The 14,458-nt window shown below is 41.9% G+C and overlaps 1 protein-coding gene across 1 annotated transcript; it reads right to left on the reverse strand.

The window, feature by feature from the left end:
* Window positions 1-1,530: 1,530 nt before the first annotated feature.
* Sike1 (suppressor of IKBKE 1) lies at window positions 1,531-9,483 on the reverse strand. The gene is made up of 5 exons (XM_008834011.3): window positions 9,245-9,483; window positions 8,926-9,031; window positions 7,460-7,602; window positions 5,370-5,483; window positions 1,531-2,870 (listed from the first exon to the last, which is right to left on the reverse strand). The coding sequence occupies exons 1-5, from the start codon at window positions 9,401-9,403 to the stop codon at window positions 2,769-2,771; spliced, it is 624 nt and encodes a 207-aa protein (XP_008832233.1). The 5' UTR covers window positions 9,404-9,483; the 3' UTR covers window positions 1,531-2,768.
* Window positions 9,484-14,458: the final 4,975 nt, after the last annotated feature.

The following is a 14,458-nucleotide window of genomic DNA, read 5'->3' on the forward strand; positions in this document are numbered from 1 at the left end:
TCAAACTCAGGTTGTCAGGCTTGGTGACAAGTACCTTTACATGCTGAGCCATCTCACCAGCTCTAGTAAATGTATTATTATTATTTTTTGGTCTTTTTGAGACAGAGTCTCCCTGTAGCCCCAAATGGCCTGGAACTCTTGCTACGTAAATCAGATTGGCCTTGAACTCACCAAGATCTGCCTGCCTCTGCCTCCCGAGTGCTGGGATTAAAGGCGTGTACCACCATGCCCAGCTGTAAGTGTATTCTTAACCTAATATTGTTAGAAGCAATCTGGGATGATTATTAAATATACAGATTCCTGGATTCTATCCTTAAATTTCTATTCAGAAGGTAAGTGAACCACAAATTAAGGAATGCTGACTTTCAGTGATTAAATTATGCACACGGTAAAGCTGTAATTAATACCTATTAATATACTATTTGCAGGGTTACACTGCTGGATATATTGTGCTGACTACAAACTGCTTGTGAAATCTGTTACGATTACTTGACAAGGTTGCTATGTATGTGAAAAAACATCCTCTAAAGTCCCTAATTAGACTCATTACTGAGTAAAATTAAAAAATCTTCTCAAAAGAGGTTTATACAAGCATAGATCAGTTCATACTAAAATTTTGCACACCAGTTGAATTCCTCCATCCATTCCAAAACAGACATTAACATCTTCACACAATTTCCTAACTGTACATTATGCTCCCAGCATTAACACCAACCAGGATCTATATTATACAGGGCACAGAAAGCTCTTTACACTCCTACTGCAAAGTGCAAACTGATTGCAGTGCAAAAATTAACAAATTCATCTTGATACCTCAGATGTGAAGAAATTCTTAACAAGCTATAAAGGGACATAAGGCAGATAAAGGGACATTATCTATAGCATAATGGGCTATTTGAGCACACTATTATTTTCAGTGGAATCGGAATGTGACAGCTGGCAAATGGCATAGGATACCTGCCCCCCTGAACAGACTTGTGGGACACACTTTGGGCACTTAGGGCATAAAGGCAAACATGTGGAGTGAGAATTTATCTGAAAAATGAAGTAAAAATGTCCAAACAGTGTGAAAGTGTTTTTCAAATTTTCTGAAGGACATCCAACAGAGATCTGACAAATTCTAAAATGATGTACACCTGTTCATTAATGCGCACTAGTCAAAGTTCACTGATATTACTGGGATCAGATGGACTCAGAATGCTCTGTAGAGATTTTTGTTGTATTATCTGGAATTAGTTCTTTGGAGTGTACAAATTTTTACAACACATAAAATACTAGCAAATAGCTCTTCATTTATTTACTGATTTAATATGTGAGTGTTTTGCCTGCATGTATGTAAGTGCATCCATGCATGCAATGCCCATGGAGGCCAGAAGAGGGCACTGGATCCCATGGAACTGGAGTTATAGATGGTGTTAGCTGCCATGTGGGTACTGGGAACTGAACCTGGGTCCTTTGCAAAAGGGGCTAGTGCTCTTAACCACTGAGCCATCTCTCCAGCCCCACAAATAGCTTTTTTAAAATACCAAGTCTTTCTCGTGCAGTATAGTGCTTAATATTAATATTGGCAGGTTTAAGATTATTTCAGCTATTTTTGGGAAAGCAGTATATAAAGAAGTATTTATAAATTTGAAATGTGAGTGTACCAAGAAAGGGGAAGGAGATGACAACTAGATCTGATAACCCCAGCATTTGAATCTGTCGGTTTTTTGCCTATACAGCATTAGGAATGTAATAGCTTTCTTTGGGTAATGAAAATGCTTCCACATAAAAAAAAGAAAAAATAGATCTTGAAAAAAGCAAACTACCACTGGTGGTAATGAAACATCCATGAAGGTGACTGTTCTTCAGTGCCACTGCTGGGTATCAATTAAATAGTGGGATATGATGCCTATGAACTATGATGTGAATAAATCTATCACATGTTCTTCAATAAGCTGAAGATTTCCTAATAGGACGAAAAACTGAAAACTGACTACTTAATCAAATAAATAAAAGCTAGTTTGGCATTCAAACCAAGTGCACATGTGCTGCACAGACATAGGCGAAGTTCAAGGTCCTCAACATTCTATGAATGATGAATATATTATCCTTAGGAGGTGGCGATGGTGGTGAGAACAAACAAAAACTCATCTGACTTATTTTCAAGTATATTTACTGGGGACTAGTAATAGGTTCTCTCAAATTAAGAGTAAAGACACCTGACCACAAAGTGCCAACTCCTAGCACCAGAGAGAATCAAAACTTCACAGATAAGTAACACTGTAAATCAGAGAATCTGCCAATCCAGTTCTGTGAAATCATGTTACTTTTCCAAGTTGGGGGTGGGGTGGGGTGGTGGTTGTGGTAGAGGGAATCCAGGTTTATGCCAAATATTTTTAAAAATTTAAATCTCTTTAAAATTCTTAGAAGTATATTTTACAATCCTATTTAAAATAAAATCACTGGTTTATAACAAAATTTTCAAAGTTTCAGAGCTGTGAAAACCAAAAATGAACTGAAAAGCAACAGTTTCTATAATTTCAAGGTCTCAGAAGTGAAAATTAAAGGCAGTTTCTTAGACAAAGGAATGATGAGGCTTGTGCATCTTTACTCATAAACTGTTTTGTTGATAACCAATATTGACTGGGAATTCTAAAATTCCATCTCATAGCTTTAATCAACACTAAAACAAGTCTGAGGCAAGAGACTGAATCAACAGTACTTGAACGGAGAGACAATCACTTCTCTCCCTGATGGATAGTCATCACCATCGTTCAGAAGTTCAGTTATTTGATGGGCTGGGAGGCAGGATCCACAGAATTTTCCTTTCTGACCTGAAGAGACTCACTACTGATGGACAATAATTCTCGAAGTTCCTTATTTTCAAGCTGGAAAAATAAAATAAAATAAAGATCTTCTTTATTTTAAGCATTAAAACTGTGTTAGAACAAATTTTGGGCCAGGAACAGAAAATAGACATTAAACGTTTTAAATGATTTAAAAATATTTTTATTATATTTATTTGTGGTGTGTGTGTGTACACATTATGGTGTGCTTGCAGAGGTCAGAGGACAACTTGTAGAAGTTGGTTCTCTCCTACCATGTGGATCCTGGGGATCAAACTCAGATTGCCTGGTTTCTGTGGCAACACTTTTACCCACTGAGCCATCTTGCCAGCTCATTTTAAAAGTTTTAAGGAAAAAAAGTCCCCAATAGCTGAGAATTTCCTAAAATATTACTTGGAAGTATTCAGTTTCAATAAAGATGTAACTACTTTTTCCTGCCATAGAGAGACATTGTAATAAATGATTTCATTCTCTTACACCTTTAAGGTGATTGCTGATGGGCTTAAGGAGAAACTCAGTGTTATTGCTAAGGGCTTTGTGTTATCAGTGGGAGAGGTTCTCAGAGACCCAGGGCAGCTACAGAACATAACCTCTCTTCACTCTACCTATCAACAGCTCTGTGGGACCTTTTGTTTGGAGAATACTCTTAAGTATAAATGTTCTAAAGAAATTTAAATTTAGGATCATATTAATAAAATTAGATAGTACTGTTAGTGTTTATCTTTTTTTCTTGTCTATTTTAACTTTGTGTGTGTGTGTGTGTGTGTGTGTGTGTGTGTGTGTGTGTGTATGTGTCTGCATATAGGCAAATCAGAGGACAACTCTGAAGTCGTTCTGTCCTTCCACCATGTATGTCTTGGGGCTTGAACTCAGGTTATCAGGCTTGGCAGCATGTTCCTTTACCCATTGAGCCATCCTGCCTGTACTTTACCTTCTTTTTAAACACATGTGGATATGGCCTCAGACTTGGAGGCTGGAGATGGAGGCAGTCACAAGTATATATCCTTGCCTGTCTCTCATCACTAAGTGGAAAATCAAAACTATGTGAGGAAATTAAAGTACAATGTTATGGTATGGTGGCACACGTATTTAATCCCAGTACTCAGGAGGCTGAGGCAGGTGAATCTTTTTTGAGTTCCAGTCCAGCCAGGGCTACATAATGGGACCCTGTCTGAAAAAAGAATCAAGATTAGCTGGGTGTGGACACAGGTCTATAATCTCAGTACTTGGGAGGCTGGGACTGAGGCTAACAGTAAGTTTTAGGGTAGCCTGGGCCACATAGCAAGACCATCTATTGCCCACCAGAAAAATCACCACCATCACCAAATCCCCAAACTTCTCCCAAACTCCAGATTATAAGGCTTAGGATAAAAAGCAGTTCTTGGACTTTTCCCCTTTTAGTGCCTTAAAAAAAAAAAAAAAAAAAAAAATAGAGTGTTTTACTATGTGGCCCAGGCTAGGACTTGCTATGTGGTGCAGGATGGCCTCAAATCCATGTTCCTACTGTCTCACCTTTTAAGTGTTAGGATTATAGGTGAGTACCTTAACACCTTTTTTTTTTTTTTTGGTCTTTTTGATACAGAGTCTCCTGTAGCCCCAGCTGGCCTTAAACTCACAGAGATCTGCTTGCCTCTGCCTCCCAACTGCTGGGATTAAAGGCATGAACAACCATGCCCAGCGTTAACACTTTTTATAGATTTCTTTTGGCATTTACTTGTATAAATCTAAAATGTATGCCTGTGCTGCTATTTCCCGATCATCAATTTTAGATATTGTCTATTTGACTTCCTATAATAGCAGATGAGGCATTTCAGTTCCCATATAAGTTGTTCCTTCTGTTCCCTACTTTCCTAATAAGCTAAATCTCAACTTTCAGCCAATATACAGGCTTCACATATTTTTTTTAAGCTGAGTCTTATGTACCCCAGGATGACCGTGAACTTCTCATCCCATTTCTACCTCCTGACAGCTGGGATTATGGTTGAACACCATCACACCCACATTTCTGTGGTGCTGGGGACCAAACCCAGAGTTTTGGATGTTAGGTAAGCACTCTACCAACTGAGCTACATTCCTAGTCCCAAAATTGATATTTCAACGACTACTGCTTACTGTATTTCTTTTCCTGAAAAGGGCAAAAAGGAGCAATTTTGTCACAAGCACAGTCAACATCCATATTGCTAGCAAAGGCAATACAGGAGGCTGAGACAGGAGAATTGTGACTTCTAGGCCAGTCCAGGCCACATAGTGAGACAATGTCTTAAAAAAGGGGAAATATGAATACACATTAGTGACAGGACAGTGATGACATGTCTGAGATGTATAAAAACTCTGTTGCTGATTTTGTTTTTGTTTTTGTTTTTGTGACATGGTCTCCCTGTAGCCCCAGCTCGCCTGGAACTCGCTATATAGACCATGTTGGCCTCAACCGCACAGAGATCCACCTGCCTCTGCTTCCTGAGTGCTGGAATTAAAGGCATGTACCATTACACCCAGCTAAAAACTTCTGAAAAATTGTGAACCTAACAGTAACACCCTTACCTCTAGTTGAGCTAGTTTTTCCTGAATCTTACAGAACTGGTTATCATCCACCTGAACCGCCTTCCTCATCACTTCTCCCATTTCACAGATTCTGTCAATCTGACTTTCAATTTCCTATGAAAATAAGAAAAAAAGATCATTCCTGCAGTTATGAAGAACATGACAACAGTGCATTATGATTTTTAGAACTTTATTAAAAGAACTTGTTTTGCAGAAATAAAAATGATAATGGGAGCTCACTCACACTACAGAAGTTACACTGGAATTACACTATATTCTGAGCCATAATAATGCACATTTGTGGTATTCATAATTTCCATTCTCAAAAGATCATTTATACCCAGGTGTAGTGACAAACATCTGTAATCCCAGTACTTGGGAGACTGAGGCAAGAGGATCAGAATTGGGAGCCAGCCTGGGCTAAATGAGACCCAGGCTCAAAAATAAATAACAACTTGGGTATGGTGGCACATGCCTTTAATCCCAGCACTCAGGAGGCAGAGGCAGGTGAATGTCTGTGAGTTCAAGGCCAGTCTGGTCTACACAATGAGTTCTAGGCCAGCTGAGGCTACAGGGAGACCCTGTCTTAAAAAAAAGACCCCCCCCCCAAAAAAAACCCCACAAACAAAACAAATTACAAGGGCACCTGTGTCATGCAGTACCTGCAGAGAACAGAAGAGTATCAGATCCCATGGAACTGGAGTTATGGAGGGTTGTTAGTTGCCATGTCAGGTGCTGGGATTCAAACTCATGTCTCTGAAAGAGTAGCCAGTGCTCCTAACTGCTGAACCCCAGCCCCCTTGGATGGTATTTTTATTTATTAGTTTTATTTTATGTGTATGAGTGTATTGCCTACATGTGTGTAAGTGCACCCGTATCATGCAGTGCCTGCAGAGGTCAGAAGAGGGTGTTGGATCCCTTGGCATTGGAGTTATGGATGGTATTTTTAAGTGGCTATTTAACTTAAAATTTGAATACTTGTATGTGTAGTAAGCTTACCATAGTACAAAGTGCTTTTATTATCTTTGGGACACTTTCAGAAAGTATTTCTATATAAGCTAAATTCTTGTCTCCTTTAGAACATAGAAAATAACCTTTTCTCTTCCACAGGAAAGCCATTTAAATATCTAAATCATTCCAGTTATCCCAAACTTTTAAGTCAGTAAAATGAATCAAATGGAAGGACGATGAAATGTATTACATCTTCATTTCACTGTAGCAAATAGTAAGGTTCTAATCTATCAACAACAGGTTAAAATACATATACATGTAAATGTACAATGACAACCAGGAAGCACCCTACAAACTACTGGGTTTTCCAAATTAGGTTACAAGTAACTGAAGTATACAACCTGCCATTAAAAAGCAAAGCAAAGCAAAACAAAACAGGGAGGCTGGAAAGAGGACTCAGTAGTTAAGATCATGTACTGGTCTTGAAGAGGACCTGAGTTCGATTCCTGGCACCCATATCTGGTGGCTCACAATGCTTCTAACTACAGCTCCAGGGGATCTGTTGCCTCTGCCCTCTGTGGGGTACATACAAACACATGCTTACATATAATTTAAAAATTAAAATCTATATGAAAAGCAAAACATTTTCTCCCCCAGTAACACAGTATGCCTAATTTAATAAAGGTTAGTGACTAGTTGCCATGGTGGCAGATACCATCTTAGGGATAAGATCGAATTCATGCCCTTACTTAAAGCAAAAAAGCTTACAATTTAGTAAAATGTACAAGTAATAATCAGCCAAGTGTTCACCAAATATTTTCAACACTAACTGGCATTGTTTGGTAGATGAGAACTTGCTATGTAGCCCAGGTTGGCCCAGAACTCAAAATCTTCCTGTCTCTGCCTCTTGAGGGCTCATTAATACCTTGAAAAGGGATCTTGGTGAGGAAAGGAGGTAATTTGATACCACTCAAAAGGTGTGAGCAGCCCTCATTCCCTCCTTTCTATACATATCTTTACAATGCCAAAGCAAAATAATGTGAAAACCATGAAAGAAAGTTAGGCTTTTTTCCAAACAAAACAATAGCCTCAAGATTTCAATTCAGTTTATTTAGAATTTATGCATTAACATTTCTTACTGCAGAGTGAGACTGGTGAGCTTTCAGAACTGGTTCAGTATCCACGGCTTTTTTAGCGACCATTAACTGTAACATCTGTTTCCGGTACTTGCTCATGATGAGTTCCAAAGCATCTTGGTGTTCCTCCAAAGAAACCCACAGCTCTAATAAAAAAGCAAAATACCTTTGGCTGTAATGTCTATGACAGATCTCAAGACTAACCTCTTAACAGCTGAAGCTTTTTCCATGGATATTGTGAATCACAAGTTGTAAATCAACATGTAAGCCTACAAAAAAGTAATGTCTAGCCGGGCATGGTGGTGCACGCCTTTAATCCCAGCACTCGGGAGGCAGATCTCTGTGAGTTCAAGGCCAGCCTGGTCTACACAGTGAGTTCCAGACCAGCTGGGACTACTGGGAGACCTGTCTTAAAAAGACCAAAAAAAAAAAAGAGTAATGTCTACATGAAATATACTTTTTCTAGCAAGTATAGTCTGGCAGAAATAACATGGGATGTGTAAACATAAGACACAGATTTGAATTCAGTTTTTAAATTTACTTAAGACTCATAAGCAAGTAATTTAATCTCTCTGAGACTAGTTCTTAATTGCATTGTGTAAATACTTGGTTTGTCAACCAAAACAAAGACATAAGAATACAGGGGAATGACAGATGCAAAAGCTCTCTGTAAGACAGGCAACTATATGACTGTCATCCTCAACCCCAAGAACAAATATCCTGATAAAATCCTACTCTTCCATCTTGCACAGGTCTATAAACAAATCTTCTATCTTGAGTGCTTATTTCAATATCTAAATATTATCTTTTGGGAATATGAACTCTTGTGAAACAAGTCTCCATCTGGTATGCCGTAAAAAAAGACACCCAACAATTCAACTCTACTAAACACCTCTTTTTTGTTTTGTCTTTTCCAGACGGTCTCTCTGTATCTCCGGCTGGCCTGGAACTCCTATGTGGATCAGGCTGGTCTCCATCTGTGACATCCGCCTGCTTGGCCTCCAAAGTGTTGGGATTAAAAGCGTGCGCCACCACGCCCAGTTTAAACTAAACCTCTTTAATTATTTTTTATGAGTGTTTTCCCTGCATGTTTTTAACTGCACCCACGCCATGCAATGCCTGCGGAAGTCAGAAGAGGGCGTCGGATACCCTGGAACTGGAATTACAGACTGTTGTTAGCTGCCATGAGGGTGCTGGGAATCGAACTCAGGTCCTCTGGAAGAGCAGCCAGTGCTTTTAACCACTGAGCCATCTCTCCAGCCTGTAAACACCTCTTTAGAAGTCATCAATCGAAGTTTTAAGAAGGGTAATCTAAGGTTATTATAAGATGACTCTGACAAGTACTGACCTAGATATCGATATAAGACGCGTACTCTCGTGAACTGTTGAGGCACTTTTGTAAGAATTTCCAAACTATTACCAGATATGAAAAAAAAAAATCGCAACTATACAAAATTGGCCCGACTAACCTCTGTTTTCTTGCTGCAGGTCTCTAATTTGTGTATTCTCTTGAGACAGCAGAATGTGAGGTTTATATTTGGACACGTCCTTCATGTCAGCTGCATCCTCTTGATACTGGACAAACAGAGACAGACTAAGCGCCGTAAACAAAACAGCGGCAGATGCAAAGGAGCGGCCACAGCCCGAACCTCGGGCCAGGATTCCAGCCCTGATCCCAAAGGGAGCTCGCACTCCCGCCCACGAGCCCAGGAATAAACTCCAGAGTCCACGCCACCAGCGGTCCTCCCCGGAGCGCCCGCCCCCGCGCACGGCCCGAACCTCCCGGACCTGGTCCGGAAGCACCGTCCCCGCATCCCGCATCGCCGCCACCCGCCGGTGCAGAGCGGCCGACTGGTCCACCAGCGACTCGGCTGCCGCATCGTGCTCCCGCAGCCGGTCCAGCAGCGTCTTGGCATCCGTCAGGATTTTCTCGATCGTGCAGCTCATAGCGGCCGAAGACGCCGCCAGGCGCGTTGGCCTACGCAATTCGCTCAGCCCTTGCCCAACCGGGCTCAGTGCTACAGGCGTCACTTCCGGGCACCTTTTAAAGGCGCCTGGGAAGTCTGTGGCGCCTGCGCAGTACTGGGCCTGCTTTCCCCTCAGGTTTCCCAGCAGCCTTTCTAGGGTGAAGCTTGAGGAATGCCCCTGCCACGCCCTTGGTTCCTGGTCCCACGTCCTGTTAGGGCTGTCCTAGCCCTAGGTTCTCCTTTGCTTCTGGCTTTGAATGATGTGGCTTGTTAGTCATAAGGTTTCAACAAGCAGTTGGAAAAAAAAGTAAAATACACAGGAACCCCTCCCTCTCCTTCCCTCTCTCTCTCGCTTCCCCTCCCCCTTCAGCCTTTTCCCCCATCTCTCTTCTCCCTTCACCCCTCAGGTTTCAAGTATTCCAGGCTGGCCTGGAACACCCTGTGTAGCCAAGGATGACAGCATCTTGATTCTCTTGCCTCTAAGAGTGTTGGCCAACCTGCTTTATGTGGTGCTGGGAATAGAGCACAAGGCTTCATGCTTGCTAGGTGTATTAGTTACTTATTTTGCTGCTGTGACGAAATACCTAACAAAAACAAGGGGGGGTTATTTTATCTTACAGTTTGTGGGTACAGCCTATCATAGGACAAAGCCATGGCAGTAGGAGCTTGAGGCAGCTGTTCACATTGAATCTGCAGTTAGGACACAGAACAATGAATGCTGGTGTTCAGCTTTCGTTCTCCTTTACATTCAACCCAGACATAAGCCCATGGGATGATGTCTGCCGTTACTACCTCACCCTAACTAATGTAACTAATTCCTCACAGGCTGGCCTGAAGGCTTGTCTCCTATGTGATTCTAGATCCTGTCAAGTTGACAATATTAACCATCACTCTAGACAATGGAGATGCCTCCCCAGTCCACTTTTCTTTTTGTTTTTTAAACCAGTTCTGGGGATTGAAGGTGGGGCTCACTCTTTCTGTGCTAGTGCTCTTCCACTAGACTATACCCTCAGCCCCTTCAACTCCTTAAGTGTCCAGCTCAGTAGTACAAGGCACACTCAAATTGTGTGACTAGTGGGCAAGGGGCAGGGCTTGACTAAACCTGGAGACTCAGAAGTTGAGGGCTTTCCACCCACCCGAGGAAGGAAATACTGCTGCTGCTGAGATCTCACCAGCACCAGGGTTCATAGAACTTCAGCTGTCAAAATGGGCAGAATTTTCCTTGATCAGGTCCGTGGTGGTTCCTACCTGTTTGTGTGTGCGTGTGCACACATGTGTACTGTGATAGGATCCTGACCAACCATTAAGAATTAATCTCTACTCCTTTCACACAGTTTCTTTTTAACATGGTAATTAATTTGCAGTGCAGTGATGTTCAAGATGGGATCTATGAAACAGACAGTGAAGACAGCCAGTGGGATAAGGAAGGCAGTATGATCCTGGATCATGCTTTAGTTCAAGAAGAGGGCTTTGAGGAGAGATAATATAGCAGTTAAGAGCGTATAGGTTCCTAGCACCCATGTCTAGTGGCTCATAACCACTTGTAACTCCAGCTCCAGGATATCTGACTCCCTCTTCTGTCCTCCCTGGGCAGTTAAACTTGTGTGCACATCTCCCACATAAACACACATGTATACACTTAATTAAAAATAAGAAGTGTCTGGGAGGATGGTTCAGTGGTTAAGAGCACTGGCTGCTCTAGCAGAGGACTAGTTTGTTTCCAGCACCCACATAGCTGCTAACAACCTTCCATAACTCTAGTTCCCGGGGATCTGGCACCCTCTTCTGACCACCTTGCGCATTGCACAAGGGTGCACTTAAATACATGCAGACAATATACACGCATAAAAAGAAAAAATAATAAAATATTTAAAAAATAAAAAATAAGGTAGCTGGACATGGTGGTGCCTGCCTATTATTCCAGCACTGGGGAGGCAGAGGCAGCTTTTGAGATCAAGGCCAGCCTAGTCTATAGCAAGTTCCAGACCAGCTGCAGCTACACACACACACACACACATGTGCACATACACAAAGAATTGTATTTTATGTCCAAAAGCAGTGTACATGGAAACTACTATGCAGATAACATCTGTTTTTTCCCCCTATGTTTACTTCTTGATACAAGAGTCTATGAGCTATGTGAGGGGTTAAATTGGACTATGAGGCTGGGCGTGGTGGCACACGCCTTTAGTCCCTGCACTTGGGAGGCAGAGGCAGGCAGATCTCTGTGAGTTCAAGGTCAGCCTGGTCTACATAATGAGTTCCAGGCCACCTGTGGCTACAGGGAGACACTGTCTCAAAAAAGCTGTCCCCCCCAAAAAAAAAGTGCTAAAAAAATTGGACTATGAGACTTTGAAAAAGCTAGGAGAGAGACATAGAATGGATTCTTTCAGGTACTCTAAAAGATCCAGACCTCTGACACTTTGACTTCAGACTTCTGGTCTCCATAACTATCAGAGAATACATTTCAAGCCACCAGCAGTAATTTGGTAATTTGGTAATAGTCCCAGGAAATTTATACACAATATGTGTGTGTGGGTTGTGTGTATTTTGAGTGTGCGAGTGCATGTGTGTGGAGGCCAGAGGACAGCCTCAGTTGTCATTCCTCAGGAGTGATGACTTATTTTAAAAAATATTTTATTTATATTTTATGTGTTTGAGTGTATTGCCTGTGTGTAAGTGCATCCATGTTGTGCAATGCCTGCAGAAGTCAGACAAGCCAGTGCTCTTAACCACTGAGCCATTTCTCCAACCCTGGCTTGTTTTATGAAACAAGGCCTCTCATTGGCTAGGGGCTTTCTGATTTGGCTTGGTCAGCTAGCTAGCAAGCCCCAGTGATTCACCTCTCTCTGACTCCCCTATGCTTTCTTTTAATTGAAAGAAACTTGTTCTATTTCTGTGTGTGGTATATGTGTATACATGTTTGTGTGCATATGTGGGTGCAACTGCATGTGTGTGCTCATGTATGTGAGGTATGTGTGTGCATGTTTATGTATGTGTTCATGTGAGGGGGTGTAAATGCATGTGTGTGCACATGTATGTGGAAGCCAGGGGTTAACATCAGATGTTTTCCTCAGTTGCTCTCTAACTTTTTTCCATTTGAGGTAGGGTCTTACTGTGTAGACCAGGCTGGCCTCTTTGACAAGAGATCCACTTGCATCTGCTTCCTGCATGCTAGGATTAAAGGCACGTGCCACCATGCTCAGCCTAAAGATTTTATTTTTATCTTTTAAATTATGTGTGTGTGTTGGGAGGGGGGTGCCTACATGAGTGCAGTGCCTACAGAGGCCAGAAGACAGCATAGAATTCTCTAGAACTGGAGTTACAGGTGGTTGCGTGCTGCCTGATATGGGTGCTGGGAACAAAACTCTGGTCCTCTGGAAGAGCAGTAAGTACTCATAGCTGCTGAGCTGTCTCTCCAACTACCTTATTTATTTTTGAAACGGTTCTATGTATTTATTACTGAACCAGTTTGCTCATGCAAAGCAGATAAAATGCAAATCAGATTCCTGATTTAAATATGAACGAATCTCCAGGATAAAAGCTTTCAGCTCTATCTGATAGGACCCATGGATGACCATGATGCAGCTTAAGCAGTCAATTGCACAATCTTGTGTGAATTCTTACAGACCCAGCTCGGTTCTTCTCCAGTGTCTTCTTTTGGAATTGTACCTGAGGTAGAAGCAGACATAGTCTGAATGGCTCCTTGTGGATCACTCACAAAAGCTCTTGCACAGGGCTAGCAACATGACCCAGTGGGTAAAGGCACTTGCCACATATCCTGGTGACATGAGTTCAATCCCTGGAACTCATGGAAAGTTGGAAGGAGAGAACCAACTCCACAAAGTTGTTCTGACCTCCACATATGTGGTCCATAGCACATATGTGATTAATAATAGATAATCATGATCACTCCAGAGCAATAGTGGTTTTCAGAGTTGAAGCAATCTCTGAACTGTCCATTACAAGCAGTCATGATTTTACCCACAGAAAGGCAAGATCAGAAACAACATTTTACCTTTAAAATTTTTTTTGAGTCACGGTCTCTCTGTGGCCCCAGTTGACCTGGGACTCGCTATGTAGACCAGGCTAGCTTTGATCTCATAGATATCTGCCTGCCTCTGCCTCCCAAGTGCTGAGATTAAAGGCATGCATCACCATGCCCGACTTCTACCTTATTTTTTGAGACAGTCTCTCACTGAACTTGGAGTGCTCTGATTGGCTAGACTGGCCAGCGAGCTCCAGGGATCTACCGTTCTCTGCTCCTCTCCAGTGCTGGGGTTTCAGATGTATGCTGCTATGGTGGTTTGAATGAGAATGTCCCCCAAAGTCTCCAAGTATTAGAACACTTGGTCCCCAGTTTGTGGTGCTGTATGGGGAAGGTCATGGAACCTTTAGGAGGTGTGACCATTCTCAAGGAAGCATGTCACTGGAGGCGGGCTTTGAGAGTTCTTAAGCCTTGCTAGATTTCCAGTTTTGATGTTTCCTGTGCTGTGTGAAGAGGTTATCACTCAGCTTTCTGCTCCAGCTGCCTCCTGCCACCATGCTTCCCCTGCCGTTATGGACTGTCCCTCTGGAACTATAAACCTAACAAACTCTTCCTTCTATAATTGGCCGTGGTCATGGTGTTCTATCACAGCAATAGAAAAGTAACACAGCAATCATGCCTTGCTTTTATGTGGTTACTGGGGATCCTAACTCAGATCCTGGTGCTCAAGTGAAAGGAAACATTGCCAGTAGCCATCTACTCAACCCCCAACCCAGTTTTTTTTAATGTGAGTTCTGTAGATCAAACTCAGGTCCTTACACTTGTGTGGCAAGTGCTTTACGTACTGAGATATGTCTCCAGTTCCTCTATCATCCATCTATCTATCTATCTATCTATCTATCTATCTATCATCTATCTATCTATCTATCTATCTATCTATCTATCTATCTATCTCTCTCTCTCTCTCTCTCATCTATCTATCTATCTCATCTATCTGTCTATTTTGTTTTGAAACAGGATCTCACTTAACCCTGGCTGGTCTTGAAC

This window comes from Nannospalax galili, unplaced genomic scaffold (assembly GCF_000622305.1).
Source record: "Nannospalax galili isolate Female #2095 unplaced genomic scaffold, S.galili_v1.0 scaffold475, whole genome shotgun sequence".
NCBI lineage: Eukaryota > Metazoa > Chordata > Mammalia > Rodentia > Spalacidae > Nannospalax > Nannospalax galili.

Coding starts and splice junctions, on each gene's coding strand:
- Sike1 (XM_008834011.3), bottom strand. CDS start 9,403: ATGAGCTGCACGATCGAGAAAATCCTGACGGATGCCAAGACGCTGCTG. Junction 9,032..9,244: donor GGACGGTGCTTCCGGACCAG/GTCCGGGAGGTT, acceptor CTGTTTGTCCAG/TATCAAGAGGATGCAGCTGA. Junction 5,484..7,459: donor CTCACCAGTCTCACTCTGCA/GTAAGAAATGTT, acceptor TTATTTTCATAG/GAAATTGAAAGTCAGATTGA.